The 17,747-nt window shown below is 42.9% G+C and overlaps 1 protein-coding gene across 1 annotated transcript; it reads left to right on the top strand.

Annotated features, from left to right (window-relative positions):
• The first annotated feature begins 1,854 nt into the window (after positions 1 to 1,854).
• Positions 1,855 to 15,458, top strand: rgs17 (regulator of G protein signaling 17). The gene is made up of 6 exons (XM_061087658.1): positions 1,855 to 2,013; positions 4,162 to 4,540; positions 7,959 to 8,089; positions 10,775 to 10,849; positions 10,939 to 11,170; positions 11,287 to 15,458. Exons 2-6 carry the CDS (start codon positions 4,538 to 4,540, stop codon positions 11,473 to 11,475), a joined length of 630 nt encoding a protein of 209 aa, XP_060943641.1. The 5' UTR covers positions 1,855 to 2,013; positions 4,162 to 4,537; the 3' UTR covers positions 11,476 to 15,458.
• The last annotated feature ends 2,289 nt before the right edge of the window (positions 15,459 to 17,747 follow it).

Here is a 17,747-nt window from a genome sequence, read left to right as displayed (position 1 = left end):
TGGACAAACCAGGGTAGATACTGTATCTCTGCTACAAAACACATACTGTCGATAATTGTAGTATTATTTGCATGCTGTTTTCCTCATTTACTGTCTTCAATTACAACCCATTGCAGGTGCAGAATATATAGACTCAGATGCACAGAAATGTTTACTTACGCTCCATGTTTATTCCTCACACACACACTTGTATTGTCCCAGGGACTCCCTGCTTCGTGGTTGAGAGCCACGATGGAGCAGAGTCTTCCTTTTTGTATTGCTCTCGACCTTTTCACATGCAAATGAGCGCAATCCTCCCCACAAAGAAAACCACAGCCTCTTCAGAACCCATTACTGTGCCAACAGTGTCAAAGAGCATAAACATGCACATGCAGGATTTTCTCTCATGACCTTTTCATCATCCTCGCTTTGAAGAGTCCCAGATACTCACGTCTAAATATTGAATGTGTCAGATGCAAAGATGGAGTATGACCTGACAGTAAATCAATACATTAAATATCCCCCTTCAAGTGTAATTTCCAACCACCGCTCACTTCTGTCCTTTTAGTTTTCATAGGAAGTTGCCAACTGAAATTATTTGTAAAGCATCAAAGAGCATCATCACACACCCTGACCTGCTGCTGATGGGAAGACATTATATAACCAAACGCCACTCCTCGTCCCTGTAGCTGTGACAATGATATTTTTATGTTTATTTCACTTCAAGTTAAGTAGTAGATTTACACACATTAAGACTATTGCAACAGAACGGCTGTGTGAGTCCGTGTGTATGTGTATGTGTGGTCCAGGTATTAGTACTGTGTGGGGACCTAAAGTCACGTCAGAGGGACTTGTGTTGCTCATGGGCACAAACATTAAGTCATTGAGTTTTAATTTTAAGGTGAAGACTTGATTTAAGGTTGGGTTTAGGTTAAGCTTAAGTTTAAGTTTAGGGTAAAATAAGAAGTAACTTTGGTAAGTTTAGAGAAAGTCTCCAGGAAATCAATGTAAGTCAATGCAATGTCCTCTGATGTCATGCAGACGCAACTGTGTATGTGTGTGTGTGTGTGTGTGTGTGTTGTGTGTGTGTGTGTGGAGGGGGGGGGTGAGGGAGGGAGAGAGAGAGAGAGAGAGAGAGAGAGAGAGAGAGAGAGAGAGAGAGAGAGAGAGAGAGAGAGAGAGAGAGAGAGAGAGAGAGAGAGAGAGAGAGAGAGCAGAGTTTTGGTGCCCCCCTGTGTTAATACTGGGAACACATTTGATTGCTTCATCACTGTAAAAACAAACGGACTCTAATAAACAAGCTCATCCTCAACTACTTATTGTGCAACATTCATGTAGAAAGAGGCTGGAATTTATTTTTAAACATTTTGTCATCATGCAACATACAGATGTTGCATTTTCATATTCAAAATATCATATTTAGCAGAATCGCAGCTGCTATATATAGAACAAATGTTCCCGAGTAATGCAACATATTTAATCATTATAATCATCATCATTATAATATCAATTAAACAATGGTAATACAAATGCCTGCTCTTTTGTGAGTCACGAGGCGTTTGTGTGAGTTTGTAGAATCATTGTTATCTCTGTAAGTTTACTTCTATGTACAGATTGAGAATTTCAGTGTTTTTGGATGAATATTTTTTGGAGGATGTGTGTGCATGTGTGTGCATTAGTGTGCATTAGTGTGTGTGTGTGTGTGTGTGTGTGTGCGTGTGTGTGTGTGTGCGTGTCTGTGAATTAGTGTGTGTTTGCATGTGTTAGTATGTGTGTGCATTAGTGTGTGTGTGTGTGTGTCCTCCGCGGTGCATCTCGCCGAGCTGCAGCCACAGAGCAGCGGCGGCAGCGCGCCTGCGCAGTGCATCCAGGGGCTCGGCGGCGTTCGGTGCTGAAGTGGGGCGGATGGCAGGAAAAACGGCGGCGATGGACTCTTCTCCGCGGGATTCCCGTGTGCGATGCCGCTGACCGGACACCGGGACGTCGCGCGTTCGCTCCCGTCGCCCTCGGACACTGACAGCCCGGCGCGAAGCGGTAAGATGCTGGTTCTTCTGCGCTAATGCTCCACACGGAGATGCTAGCTGACGTTAGCACGATGCTAGCTGCTGCCTCCTCCTCCTCCTCTCCCTGCGAGAGATAGCGGATCTGTGGGCTAACGCTAGCACCGAGAAAGTGGGTGGTGTTTGATTCCTGGAGGAAGACAGAATTAAAAAATTAATTCGGTTTGACAGTCAGCCCGTGCTGCCCTGTGCTCACCCTCCCTCCCGCCCCTCCACTCCGGTGGTGTCACCTGGAGGGGGGGTCTCCCCTCCCCGGCCGGGACTCGGACCTGCAGCCGCTGGGCTCGCTGGTGGTCCGGACCGCTGCAGGAGGAACCGTGCACCCAGTAGCTCCCAGTAGCACCCAGTACCAGCAGCTAGCCAGCAGAGCTAGTTCCCCCGGGAGCAGGGTCCGGTGACTCCTTCTTCCCCGGAGACACCCAGGGGCCTTCGGGCAGCGGCAGCGGATCCTTGCGCTGCGACAGCTTCCTCCAACTTCCTCTCTTTGCACTTCACCGTGACCGGTCTCGAACCCTCTTTTCCTCTGGTGTCACCCGCACTCACGTCCCCGTCCCCCCGGGTGGGTTGGGTCAGAGGAGTCCAGGTCGTGTGGCCGCTGACATCCGGGCTGACTTCCTGATTCGGCTGCGTTCAGAGAAGCTCAGTAGAAAAGCAGCTGTCTCGTCAGATTCATTTGTCATCCCGCAAATGTGTCAGGCTGTAAAAGTCATGCAGTAACGACACAGGTTGTTTTTACTCTTCATGTAACAGTAATACATTCCATGTGTTTTCTCATGCTGTTGTTCCCAGCAGCTCGCCACAGCTCCTCTGTGTCCCAGTGTCTTGAGCTTCCTCATGGAATCCACCACTGACTCCATGCTACTGGGATCTGTGTTGTTCATGGCTTTGACTTCACGTCTTATAGGATTGTTCTCATGCTGCAGAATGAGTCTGATGTTGTTTGGTCCATAAACATTTACACAGTGTTGTACAGGCCGGAGCGACTGATAAGGATAATCAGTCGTTTTTTGGAGGCCGATGCCAATATAAGGGAGCAAAAACATAAAAAGTACCAGAAATACAATTAAGGGTTGATATTTTACAGTTTAACTACAAGGAAATACAACCAAAGTACAACAGAAAGTATTTTCTTACGTAAAAATGTTCACAAAAACATATATTTACTGTGTTGTTTAGTCTTTGAAATAAAAGTGTTGGTACCAGCAAACACAAGCTCTGACACCCATATGTCTGTGAAAGGCTCATATTATCAGCTGATAGATCAATCACTGTTCACAGCACTGTTCTGAAAATGTTGAAACTCTAGTTGTAGTATCTTCAACATTTAAATGATCCCATAAGACATAAAGAGTTATAACCCATTCGTTCTGATCGTAACTGCAAGAGCTTCTTTGGTAGAGTGTCGACTCAGCTGCATTGTCCTCCATTGTAATCACCAGTAGCATCATCATGATGATATGATTGTCTGTTGATGGAGAACCGTCCAAAGTGTTTTCTGGCTCAATCTAAAGATAACGATTTGTTTTCATTGTTGATAAATCCGTTGATTGTTGCCTTTTATTTGTGATGAGTGACCAACAGCTCATTTTTCAGTGATATGAAACAGAAAAGTTTGGGTGTGGGAACTGTGTCTTTAACGATTACCTGATTTCCCATTTGACAGATGGATTAGTGAAGTATTCATTTCATCTTCATACAGGCAATGTAAGAATGCTGCCTCTTCCCCCATCCCCCCCCAAAAAAAACACTTTCATAATTCACTTCTCCTTTTCGGAGGCCTGTTACCAAAGTTACTTTGCTGCTGTCGTCCTCCTGGGCGAAGGCAGCCGAGCATTTCCCCAGTACAACACAAAAACATATAACAAATGCCGACAGATACAGTCTGAAAAATGATATCCGCTCCAAAAACACAGTATATGTGGAAACTATGGATTATATGTAATATAATGTGACAAGATAGAGTATGTGGTGTATTGAAAACCAGGTTCTACTCTCAGGTTCTACGTTTAGCATTATGTAAGCGTTGGCTATGTTTCCACTCTATTATGACTTTATATGGCACTTTTATCTTTTTGGACTTTCACTGTAAAACCTGTGTTTTTTTGCTTTGTGTCTTTTTCAGATGCTGTACTTTAATTGCTCCCTCTACTCCCAAGTCCATAAATGACCCTTTCACCGACATCCGAGGAAGCCTAGGAGGCGACGTCGAGCGAAAAAACTAACGTAGGCGGGTGAAATAAGGAAACAAGGAGAGGAAGTTCTCCCGCTTCGCCTCAGCTTTCGTGTCCGTGGCCGTCGGTCAGGGATGGTGAGACCACTAACTTCTCTTCTCTGTGGTGAAAAGAACCTCCTTGCTCTGCCCCAAACCTGCAGCGAGCCAATCGGCCGGTGTGTCGGCCGAACCGACGCCCAGACAGACCGGCCTGCCATCGTCCAGCAACCTATTACCTCACGCCATGATTGCTCTGTCTGACCTGTTTTTAGAACCTCAGTAATTCATGGTAAGTTTGACCTCTGTCTGGTTTAATTCTAACCGATAACAGTGTCCGAAGGGAAGGAAACATACTATCTCCAAGTTTGTTGTGAAAGTAACTGACTCACGTAGAAGTAGAATATGTTCTATAAAGAGATGGTATATGTTTTCCTCAATGAGGTGCAAATATAATTTAAAAAATAATTTCATATAATAAAACGCCGCGCATCTAAACCATCTCAGTAAAAACATTAACTTGTGTCTTAAGGATAATGTATCTGTTCCTGTATAATTGTAGTAAAGCCATTATTGCTTAGTTGCACTCTGCTGATTGTTGTCACATTTTATAAAAGTGAAAAGAAGTCAGCGATTTGGAGAACCAACTCGTAATATTATCAAAATAAGGTTTCAGTATTAAAGAACAAAGTCGTAATTTTACGAGAATAAAATCATTTTAGGCTCACTGTCATTTTAAAGTTGGAATATCAGAAGATAAGCCTGTCGTCTGCAAAAAGCATCTCATTAATTTACTCTTAAGTATGTGGCGCTAACAATCTGTTGTAACATTCAAAATTCCAAAAACTTTTGAAAAGATTGTTTTTCACCTAAAAAGTAAATATGATAAAAAAGTATGAATAAGTAACACATTTTCAGTGGTAATTCCAGGAAAATCTGCTAGAGAAGGGTTTACATAATTTTCTGTTTCTTTGTCCACTTTGACTTTCTAAGTTTAATAAATAGAATCAAATCAGAGCGGTGGATATTTGTACCACAGTGGGTTTATCTTCTATTTAGGTGCATCCTATTCGCTGGGATCATCCTGGCACTCGGTTGATCTTCATCGAATGCCGATGATCAGAAGTGATAAGTCCGGCTCACAGCTGCAAACCCGCAGTATGTGAAGCCTCACAGTAAAGACATCAGAGCTTTATGTGTTGAAGGGTTTAACACTAGAGAACCACAGTGTGTTCTCATTGTGCACATCTTATGAATTATTTATACTCCGTCCAAAATAAACAAAAATGATACATTATGGCTCTGTGATATTTATATAACATATTACGGACACTTTAAGGAGTATATTCGCTCAAGTTACTCCAGTTCTTCCACCATTTTCACTACCTTGGGAAAATTACAGAATGCCAGAAGCACTGTCCTCTCTCTGATTTTAGTTGTGCAGTAGCAGACACACGTTTCCTTTGTGCTGTAAAAGTTGCATATTTGAAAGGCTGTTTTCAAATAAGACATGAACTCCGGAGAATGTCGGCACACTGGGCTCCAGATTTAGAGTTTGCCTTGCACTGCTGCACAATTCAGCAGGAGATTCTACCGTGAGGCGCATTCACAGCAATGCAAATCCTCCAGAGCCTTTAGAAGAGGGGTGGCACGGCATGAAGCGGAAGAATGTGACATATTTATTTCCATTGCGGAGATCACGTGTTCTTGTTTACATCATATAGAAGTCGGCCTTTATAGTCAAAAGCTCTCGATTCTCGTCTTTCCACGTTTTGTGATGAATCCTCCGGAGAAGCCCCTGCTGTATTCTCACATGGGCTCATTCGCCAGTATCCGGAATTTGCACTAGGAGGCCAACAGGAGAAACTCTGTAGAATGTCTGGAGCGTCCGATTCGGCCATTTGCGTTCTCTCACACAGCCCCTCCGCAGAATGTCAGGAGATTATGCGGAGTTCAGTGCGCGTCTGAAATCAGCTAAAGTGAGTTTAGGGAACCAGTCTAAATGCAGATGGTGTCATCATTCTTCGGGGATTGCTTTGTGGAAAGGACATTTACTTTAACAGACTCTTACGGCTCTTCCATCAGGGAATAACCTGTTGCTGACTGAATGATACGGTGTGCTGCATTTTGGTAGTTAAAATGTTTGCCTCATAACGAAATTTACATTATATCAAAACTAATAAAAGTAGAAAAAGATTATGGGAAAACTCGCTGCTCATATTACAGATCCTATCTCTCTCTATTGTACCTTCCCACTCATCTCATTGCATTTGTATTTCCACTCCGTATTTGCATGATTTGGTCAATGCGGCGTCCCTCTCTGCGTTTGGAACAAAGCCGGACCCTCGCCGTCGTTTGCATCTCGCTCCCTGTTCTTTCCACTGACGCTGAATAACTGATGGCCACTCCACCGGTCGGGCAAAAACATTTGCATATCACGCAGGTCGTCTGTCAGCCTCACCTGCGATGTATCATCATAGCAGTAAAATTGTCTGTATGCAGAGCAGAGGCAGCCAGAGAGACGAGAGCCGGCTCATCTGTCGGTTGTGAAGCGCAGTCACTCGGATTTCTTTTGAGTGTTTAATGAGGAGTTTAATTTGAACCATGATGTTGCAGGTTAGTAAAGTGTTTCATTATCTGTGCCTTTTTGATTCCTCGGCTTCAAGACTGGAGTTAATTAGTTCTTTTTTTTCACAGAGAATCCCTCAGCGAAAATGAGAGTATCTGCCAAGTGTTGATTGGAGGAGCTGATTGAGCAGACCAACATGACATCCTCTTCTCAGCCAATCTTTGTCGTGTTCAAGAATGTAACTGTTGGCTTTTGGACTCACTGGGAGAAAGCTGCTAGTCTAGTTCTCAAAATGTTAGAGGGATCCCCTCATGTATGTCCCTTGGAATAATTTGACATAGCCTATTTTTATTTCACCTTTTTTTACACCACATAAACAGGTCAATGCATTGTTTTTAAATGTGGGTAAACCTGGTAAATTGACTTTTATCTTAATGGTTTTTCCCTGGTGAGTCATGTTCGACATCAGAAACTGACGCTGTTGCCCGTTGTTCCCAAGATATAATAATCAAAACGGTTTTGGCAATTTTACCGAATGTCGTGTTAATGTTCAGTGAGCATCACGACGTCTCACAGGATGAGTTGCAGCGTCGGCATCAAGGCTTTCAAAATAATGAAGACATTATCACATTCACCCGGCGTTCAGTCTCCATCACTGCCTCACACGCGGTGACACAAGTTAACATTTTATCGGAATTCTTTCTTAGCTATCAACTAAACAGAAATGGATTTTTCGCTGTAAATCGCTCAGTCAACTAACTTTTAATTTTACCAGCAACTTCTTTCATTTAACTATTGAGTTAGTGTGTGTGAATTTGCGTATTTATTGCACACGCATCAATCCTAAACGTGATGTGTAGACTCCGTTGCTCTGTGTCCACTGAAATGTATGTGTAGTGTCTGTCAAAGCCGAGTGAAACACTTGGCTCAATGCCAGCGAGCGTACGAGGGACGGAATCCTCTCTTCTGCTCAAGTGCTCTCACTCTCTCTCACACACACACTTCTTGTATTTTCACTCTCTAATAAGATATATAGGCTGTTATACTGGAAACTGCATTGGCAGCAAAGCTCTCTGTTGTATTATTGTTAATGTGGAGTGTATTTAACTGTGTTTATTCTCCACCTGTATCTGCTGTGAAGCCCCGAAGTGTGAGCGGAGTGGAGATGAGAAAAAGGCAGGCGGCTCACATCGAGGCCCCCCCGCAGGCCCCTGGACAGCCCCGACCCAACACCTGCTGTCTCTGCTGGTGCGGCTGCTGCAAGTGTCTCTGGTAAGAAAACATCATACTGTACAATACTATTCAGTACTATACCATACTAATATGTGCCAGACTATAGTGTACAATATTATGCAAAAATACACTGTATTATACTAGTATGTACTATACTGTACTATACCAGACTATAGCATACTATCCTGAACTACCACATACAATACTACACTGTACTGTGCAACATTATAATGCACTACACTTTGCTATACAACTGCTATACTGTGTTATACTATATCATATCATAAGATTCTCTACCACAGTATTCTATAATGCACTGTACTCTCCTATACTACGCTATACTTTACCATGCTATACTATATACTATGCTGCGCTATGCTTACTAAATATACCAGACTAAATATATGATATACTATAATTCATGAGTCTATACTATATAACTCAGCAATACTATACTGCGCTATGCTATACTATACTATACACTCCATGGGCTCGATCTATACAGTGTAACCGTAGAGTGCAAGTGCGTTTCAGGCTGTGTCCAGATCCATTGCAGCTTTGTGAGTGACTGTTGCCTTAAGGGTAGATTTGCCAGGTAGTAAGCAGATTGTGTGTGTGTGACAGTCAGATTGTTCTGCTATTTTGATAATGCATCTTAAATATAACGGTGGAAAACGAATCGATTGACCTCCGATCAGGTGTCTGTTGCTAATTTGGGGATATTTTGTTGCCTTGATGAAATATCACATTTAGTATTAAGTTCAATTGGTAATTGTTAATAACTGTGTTTTAACTGTATAACCACTCAATGAAACCACCCAAGAGCTATATATTAACAGTTTTCAAAGTTGACTTACTGTGTTTTATACAGAAAATTACAAAAAGAAACCTTGAGAACAGTCCAAAGGTGTATGAAAAGACCCATTTGCGACCCAAAAACAATTCTGTCCCAAGCTTTTATCCATAACAAGGATTGATCACTATATCTGGTTTCCACTCTAATGTGGAACCCACGTTCTGTAGTTAAAGGGTCCTGCTGTACTGTACGTCATCAACTCTAAGGGACACGAGCCCTGTGATATCCATCTAAAGTTGCATTTGATGAGGTATAATGCATTGGCTCAGTTTCTTGTAAACAAAGATTTCTGTCTGGAAGGCGCACAGGACTCAACTCAGTGTCTTAAGTTCAATTACGATGGACTCACACTTAAACATCGGTGGCTTCAATCGATGCACGGCTCATTCACTTTGAATGGGGTGACGTCAGGCATTGCTGAGTTGCATTATTCATCAAGATGTCTGTATTATTTAGGAAATTTACAAGATCTGACATTGTTAAAGAAAGTTAATCGATTCCAATCTGACCCGTACTAAACTCTTCCACTAAGTTTGGTGGAAATCCAACCAGTGTAATGAGTAAATTCAGATGAAAACATAACCTCCTTGAAGGAGGTAATTCTCATTAGTTCCAGCTTTAATTCTGACCTTTCACTACGATCTCCAACTAGAGCGCTCAACCAGCACACTAATACATTATGTCAGTGGTTGAATACTAGGAGATCGCGCAGTAGGTCAGAGGCTCACACACAGACCCGCTGCGCCATGTTGTCCCTGAGCAAGGCACTGAAACCAGCAACGGCTGCTACAGCTGCCTCACTGTGGCCCAACCTCGCCCGGAGAGAGGAGTGAATGAAACATTGTGTTCAGGCAGTGAATGGTGAATGTGCTGCTTCTTTCACACCACTTCATCTGAAGTGGTGGCAGCTTGCGGACCGGGGCCCTTGGTGAGTGCTCTGTGACTCCGCTGTGTGTTTTTCAATCAATTGCTGGTGTCGGAGCCTCCGGAACGCGCCTGGAAAAAGCGTCTTCGGTCCCCTGTATGTTTATTTATTTTAGAGTGACGGCTGGGGGGGGGGACATGTTGCACAGCTGGAACCTTTGTACGAGTTACATGTAAATCACTGCATGCACTCTGTGTCACTTTCCTTTTTTTAACCATCATGCCCAGTGCAGTGGTAGAGATCTGTGAGAGTGTGTGAATCGCAGGAGATCTCATCTGCTGCTGTGGTGAAGTTGTAGAGACTGAGGGTGAGTGTGTGTGAGAGTGTTACACACTCCAGCTCCTCCTCAGCCACCCTCACACAGGCCCCTTATCTGGTTGGGGTGCCTTCTATTTCCATCCACCGATCACATGCAAAACAGCTGTGAAGAACAGCCTGTATATTTAGCTGTATTGTGAGGGCGCCTGGGGGCTGTGGCTAGCTTAGCCCATTACTGCTGCACAATGGGGACTTTGACAAGAGACAGCAAGAGGAAGGAAAGATCCTCCACGGTGGGACTAAAATAGACAGCTCAGTGTGTGTTGCATTGTGGACTCAGCAAGTGTGACTGAGCTGCGATAGACAGAGAGGCTACCGTGTGTGTTTCCAGAGTTTACATAAAGACCTTCACTGAAGCTTTATTGTTTCGCAGACTTTGAATATGCAGCAACATTTACTGTAGATTATTTTTTGTCGGTTCAAAGATCACGCTGGAGCTTCCGAGTGCAGTTAACTGAGAGCTAGAACTTTACAGAGGCTTCCATCGTTGATTAATGTGCCTGTAATGTGGCTGTTCTATATTAACTTGGTAACAAAGGATGGAGATGACAGTTATGTGCTGGCAGACAGTGAACAACTCTCCAGTCTTTTATTTAATTGAAATCATGTCTTGTCTTTAATCCAGGAATGAGGACAGGCTGGAGAGGAGTGAGCGACAGACCTGCACCAAGATGGACAGTATCGAAGCTGAAGATGATCAGTAAGTCCAGTCTTGTGTGTTTTGCGAGTATTGTTGTGTTTGTGTTCCTCTTGTCGGTCTCACACACACTTGCGTGTCTTCGTCTTCAGATGCCCCAGTCTGGAGGAGCTGCTGTCGTGGGCCCGGAGCTTCGAGATGATGCTGCGCTCCTTGGAGGGCCGGGAGGTCTTCCAGGAGTTCCTGCGCTCGGAGTACAGTGAGGACAACCTGCTCTTCTGGTTGGCCTGTGAGGAGCTGAAGAAGGAGACCAATCCCACCGTGGTGGACGAGAAGGCCAGGATTATCTACGAAGACTACGTGTCCATATTATCGCCCAAAGAGGTAGCGACTGAATATGTGTTAATTCTACAGAAGTGAAGCGTCCTCCGTTTTATGTGAAGTTAGTGACATTATATTGATAAGTCATTGATGAACTGAATTTGTTTTTCTCCTCTCAGGTGAGTCTGGACTCCCGGGTCAGAGAAGGAATAAACCAGAGTCTGGCTGAGCCCAGCAACCTGATCTACGAGGAGGCCCAGCTCCAGATCTACACCCTGATGCACCGCGACTCCTTTCCCCGTTTCCTCAACTCCTCCGTTTACAGAGACCTCCTGGCCAACAGGAGGCGCACCTGCCTCGACCCCTAGACCCCCTTCACTCCTCCCTCATTGCCATCGTACACCAACGAGACTACTACTTAAACTTCAAATACTACTATGGTGCCAGAAATCGGGTTTGGAAAAAATCTCTCCCTTTTTTGATTGAAAAGACTGAATGACGTCCAAGATAGCTGGTTGTGTTTTTTTTTTTTTTATTTATATTTTTTAAGCAATTTATATCCAGTTCCTCACTGGAGCCAGGTCGGCCTTTGCTGGTTGGTTACTGGTCAATTCAAGATCTTTAATGCTTGCCAGTGATTGTTTCGCTCGCAGTTTGTGCTGTTTGTTTCGGTAGACGGTGGCCGACCCACGTGGGTTGAAACGTGGCCGACCCGTTGGCCAGCCGTCGCTCACCTGTGGACGAGGACTCCTCGGGCGGCGGGGACAGAAAAAGAGAGAGAGAGATGAAAAAAAAGGACAAGCCAACTGTTCCTGTACTGTAATATTTAGAACTCATGCTTTCTACCCGCACTTCTAAAGTTCTCTCTCTTTACTCATTCTCTTTCATGTTTTTATTGTGTTCTTTCTAACTCTGTCCCATTCCTCAGACATGTTTTGATTTTGACTTGTTTTTGATTTTTTTTCTGTACTATCCAAACATGACACCTAGTTGTTGGTGGGAGCTGGAGAGTGAGTTTTCTGCCCATTTAACCAGTAGAAGCACTGGCTCTGCATGTGACTCTCTCTCTCGACAGTAGCTTGACCATGTAAGCCGCGGACTGCAACTGTTTTTGAATATTGAGATGTATTAAGACGGGGACCTGTCTCTGTCTGGTTGTTTTTGTTCAGTGAAGGGAAGTACACTTCTGCCCATGTTAGGCTTACTGCCGTTTCGTTGATGAGGAGATTTAATGGCTTCTGCGGCAGAGGCAGCGGCAAAAGCACCTACCCACCCATCCATCCATCCAACTATCCATCCATCCATCCACCCATCGATCCATCTGTGCATCCATCCATTTATCCGTCCGTCCAGGCACTTTCCTTCTTTAGGATTCTTTAACTGGGAGAAGTAAGGGCTAGAATTGTGGTTGGGCAGCTACATGTGTTATTACTACTCATGAACTTTAGACAAAAAAAAAAATCTCTTCACTGAGAAAATCACAATGCCTTTTACATGTGAGGAAAAAGGCAGCACAAGCGCTGCTGGAGTTTTGCTGGAAAGCAACCACAGTTTGTCCAACGATCCCTACCTCCCATCCTGTTTTCCCCTCCCCCCCCTTCCTCCCTCCAACTCAGACCATCACAGCCTGACAAGCACAGGTACCCAATGTGGGGGTGGGAAACCCCCCCAGCACTGGATAACATAAACAGACCCCCACATTGACTCCAAAAAGTCATTTGCATTTTGAAACATCACGAGCAGAAGAGAAGGGTTTTACTCTCTAGTGTTTCACCTGGATTTGAGTATTTTTGAGAAGATGCAGCACCGATGTGAAGGGTCCTCGGGCCCCGACCTTGTCTGTAAGGCTCTTGCTTCAGAAGCTGGTGGTAATATGATAGTCGTCGAAGTTGAACGTCCAATATCTCAGAGCAGATACGAGAACCAGGTGCCAAACATGATGTCAAAGATGCTGTGAGGAGATATCAGGTGTGACAGGCTGTTCGGGTCGCGCGTCCGATTGTCCAGCACATGGAGTGAATGGTTCTCCTTCAGTTAGCTGCTGCCCATTTAAGACACTTCTGATTTGTTTGTTTTTTACCAGAGCTAATGAAAATGCTAACATGCCAGCCTGTCTTGTCTTCAGAAGGCTAACTAGGTGTCAGCATGCTGTAGGCAAGCAGTTAGCATGCTTGTGCCATGCTAATCGTCCATCTCACTGCCAGCCCTCACACACACACTCCGGTTTGTCACTTCTAATCCGACTTTGACAGCATGCGATGATAACAGCTAATGTGTGTGTGTGTGTGTATGGAAAAGTAACACACTTAACAGGAAAAATAAAATAGAAAAAAAAACTTTAAGGGGGTCTTGCCAAATGTCCCATTAACATTTTAATTCTACAAAAGGACATTTCGTTTTTTGACGATGTGAACATTTGAACATGAACTTTGTTTCTGGCCTGTGGACGTGCAGTAGAAAGTGCATGAGTGCAGTGTATGCTATTTTTTCAAATTAACTGGGGCCTCCAAGTGTTTTCTTCACGCCACGCGATGGATAACCGTCTCGGTTCAGTGGTTAGTGCAGTCTTAATAAAGTGTCAATTGAACAGTGCCACTCCTCACTGATAAATGTAGGCATCCATGTTGCCACCACCTGTAACTACCTGAAGTTCACGTGCCAAGTTTGATCTAAATTCAATTCAACAGTCGACAACAGGATGTCGATTGAAGACGGTTGAAGTGCAATTGGATGTTTAGTAGTTTTAACGATGATAGATTATTGTCTATTTGAAGCTGTGTCCTATTATGTTAGATTGGTTTTGAATCATCTAATAAATTTCTACCATTAACACCTTTTTCTGTATCCTGATACTGGGAAAAGCTTTAATTCCACCGATGGAGAATTCAAACATGTTTCTGCCTTTAGTAAGCAGAAACAGATAACTCACTTTAAAAGTTTAGAGTCAATGGAATTATGGGAATTTGAGTTTTCCTCTATTTATTCACACACTCATATTAATGATGAAACTGCCATTTCAAAACCAAGCTAACATATTTACAAAATAAAAAAAGTGTCAAATTGACACTGTAAAGTCCAGAAGTCTAAACCAATAATCACGTAACAGTTTTTGCGATGTTCTTTATTGAAAATATTAAATATTTAACCTTGGGCAATACTCACATTTCACTCTTCATTAATATCCACAAGGGCTCGATTGAAACTGCTTAGCTGCTTTACTGAAGAGCCGTGCATGCATGCGCCCAGTTGATCGGAAGCAGAGGAAGACAGACTCGATAACCAATTCTGAATCCAAAAGGATCATATTCTACATTTAGTCCCTGGAGCAAGTTTTAGTTTCCAGGAAACATGAACATCTTAGATGATTTGTAATTTGGATATCCGAGTTAGTAGAAAACGCTCTCGCAGGCAGATTTCTCCTGAGCACAGTTCAGCTTTGTTTTCTTGTCGCTGAGTCTATACAGTGATTCACATGAGAATGTTCCACCAAGAACCAGATAATGAACTCATGGTGCAATTAAACCAAGTTTACATTTATAAATTGTGAGATGTGTGTACCTTAATAAAATACTCATAACAGCGGGGAGGTCAGTGTCCATCAGAGCGGTCAGCAGATCTCAGGCGAATGGACATGTCCACGAGAACCGGGAGAGTCTTTAGAGGGAGGACGGACGCAGCAGGAAACCCAGCGTCCCTGCTCACGTCCGTCCCTCTTAATTTATTGTGACTTTTACACGGTCGGGGATGGGGGGGGGAAGAGGTCCACGGTTGTTTATTTTTAATAACTGAATTTCAAATGTGGATTTTACAAGCAATGATGATGATGTGAAGTGATGTGTCATCGCTGGGTTTCAGAGTTTTGTCTTTAAATTTCCACGGGTTCCAATCGAGTGGGTTTTTTTGGAGACGTGGTTTTTGTTGACTTCAAAAAAATAAGATTGAGAGCTGAAGTGTCCTGATGGGATGGAAGAGGTTGGCGAAGCTTTGGCCTTACTGACACGTTTTTATTTTTTTCCTTTGTATAAAAAAACAACAAACGTCTCTGTAGGCTTTTCACTACCTCTCATGTTGGTTAATTTATTTCACATCTAGTTGTCAATGTACAAGTTGTTTTTACATCTACTTGAAGCCTAACACTGTAAACAAAAATGTGCACAGAAAAATGACTATGTATATGACCAGAGGGGTTCAAGAGGGCGTGGCCTAGTCAACGTTATTTTTTTTTTGGTTTGTATGTATGTTTGTTTTCAATTGTTTGAGCTGAAATAGATTTTGCATCTCTATAAAGTATTCAGGAATCCACTGTCTAAGGGCTAATCCCATTTTTGCCTATGCAAATCTGTTACTGTGGTTGGGCTGGGGGGGGTTGGGGGGGGGCGAGCTACCGCACCATCACCTGTTTTAGATGGACCATGGTTTACATTGCCCGTTGCTGATATTCTTCAATCTTACTCAGCAAAAATGTACGCTTATTTTTGTTTCTATATAAATATTCTATAAATATAAATATATATATAAAACAAGTAATATACAGAGAAAATAGTATATGCCTTCGTGATGATAAAGAAAAAAAAAAAAGAAACCTTGCTGAATACAAATAAATGTGTTGTCTGACATTATGTGGCTGTGTGCTGGAGTCTTGGTGAGATGATGTAGATGAGTGAAAAGTCGACGAGTAGCTGATCCTGTGCAGTGTCTCCTCACTGAGCGGTGAAAGACTTTATTTATTCAAGGAGCAAACACTTCATGACTGTCTGTGACAAACGTTGTTATCCAGCCCCAGCCTGTGGTCTCAATAAGGTGTCCGGGTCACCTAGTACTTTGTCCATGTCATTTCTCACTGTAACATTTTGGTCATTTAAAAAGCAAGACGATGTAACTTCTGCTAAAGGAAGCTGGTGACCGGGAACGAACCAGACCGGCTGTAAAGCTAAAACCATCGAGTAACGACAAAGGCGGCGTTTGACTATTTTACCGCTCGTGATTTTCCTCTGTAAGAATTATGGACTCTGTTGTTTCTTCATGCAAAAGTTACATGGTCTTACTTTGAAGGGCTGAGTCGAGCAAACCTGGAAACAAGCAGAGATATTATTGGTATCTGCCTTTGAGATGTGCACTGTCCATAGTTACCTTTTATAACAAGTTATTCATTAATAAAATTAAAAGAAATTCCACTTACCATGAAATAATTAACCTTTTTTGTTTATTTTTCCATGGTTATCTTTTTGACACTGCACAGCTGTTGTGAACTTTAAATAAGAAACGAACGGAAACATGTCATCAGCAAACTGCAGCAGCTTTGTTCCCTGTTCTTCTTCTTCTTGTGTGTGTAGCCACGTCCAGACTATCACTGTGTGAATTCAGTAGCGTTGATGCCCAACACATCAGCAGAAGGGGGTTTTTCATGTTTTATTTGTATTAAATATTCCATAAATGCCAAATGTAAGAAGAGTCAAAAAGTTGCTAGAGGACCGTTCATTCAGCTATTTTTTTATTCATTATTTTTACAGAAAACTTAGCTCCTGAACTGAAATAGAAGCAAGTATACGAGAATTGACGTTGTACATATTTTTCCCACAATCCCTCACAGCGTATATATATATATATCGTGGACAAGGGCAGACGGGTTTATCCACTGATGTTGGTTTGAAGCTCGACCTGAGTTTGTGTGTTGGATCGATGCCTCTTTAAGCTTCACATCAGACCTCAATTTCTCTTTCTGTCTCGCAGTGTGTCTCACTTTCTCTCTCTCTTTCTCTCGGGCTCTCACTTCCTCCGTCTGGAACATCACACTCGCGACACTGTTAATTTAAGTCGGAGCAGAGACGCCCCCACTTTACAGCAAAAATCGCACTGATGTTCGATCCTACGTGAAAACCGACGCCCTCGCACCGTCTCTCTTTCGTACCTCTACCGGAGGTGTTTGTGCTACTTTGGGAAAGAGGTCATGTTTGTGCAGGTACTGGTTGAAGTTGGCTTTCAACAGTTTTTTAGGCAATCACCTTTCTCTTTATTGATTTCGATGCCTAAGCCTCTTTGGTTGTGTCACGCCTTTGTAGATAGATCACGAGTCATTGAGAGATGAACCGCAGGTGAAAATAAAAATAAATTTTACTGTCACTTTAGGCAACAAAAAAAAAGGTGACATTCTTTTCTATTCAGCATGCTTTTTGCTAAATAAATGAAATAATTCAGTTATTTGCTATAAACGATACTGTATGAGTATGTATTCAAGTACTGCAGTATGCAGACTATTAAAAATATAAGAAACTCTTTTGAGAGGTTCATATTTTTCTTCTAGTACGTTTCACTAATATTGAAGTTTCTGGGTACTTCTTGTTTTGAGTGTCTCATGTTTTATCAGAAGGACTGAAGGACCCTCTTTGTATTTACAAATGCAGATGGTTGGTTATTTCCACATGCATGAATTGCAGAGCAACTTTTATCAGGACAGTTCTAGTGCAGTGAAATTTTTTCTTTAAGGATTTTGTCAAGCTCAGCTTTTCACTATTTTTCACTAGCTGCTAAACAAACTTGATGGACGAGGGCTGAGAAACCGACTTTTATTTCCATCAAGGCAGGTTTAATTTCCCCCTAGTGGCCACTTATGGTCCAAAGGCGTCGTTGGGGGACATTGACT

Source organism: Limanda limanda, chromosome 15, assembly GCF_963576545.1.
Source record: "Limanda limanda chromosome 15, fLimLim1.1, whole genome shotgun sequence".
NCBI lineage: Eukaryota > Metazoa > Chordata > Actinopteri > Pleuronectiformes > Pleuronectidae > Limanda > Limanda limanda.
This window is presented reverse-complemented; position numbering and strand designations above follow the sequence as displayed.

Bases quoted from the DNA above. Each gene is read 5' to 3' on its own strand.
- rgs17 (XM_061087658.1), top strand. The intron at 8,090-10,774 runs GTAAGAAAACAT...TCTTTAATCCAG, and splicing joins GGCTGCTGCAAGTGTCTCTG to GAATGAGGACAGGCTGGAGA. The intron at 10,850-10,938 runs GTAAGTCCAGTC...CTTCGTCTTCAG, and splicing joins ATCGAAGCTGAAGATGATCA to ATGCCCCAGTCTGGAGGAGC.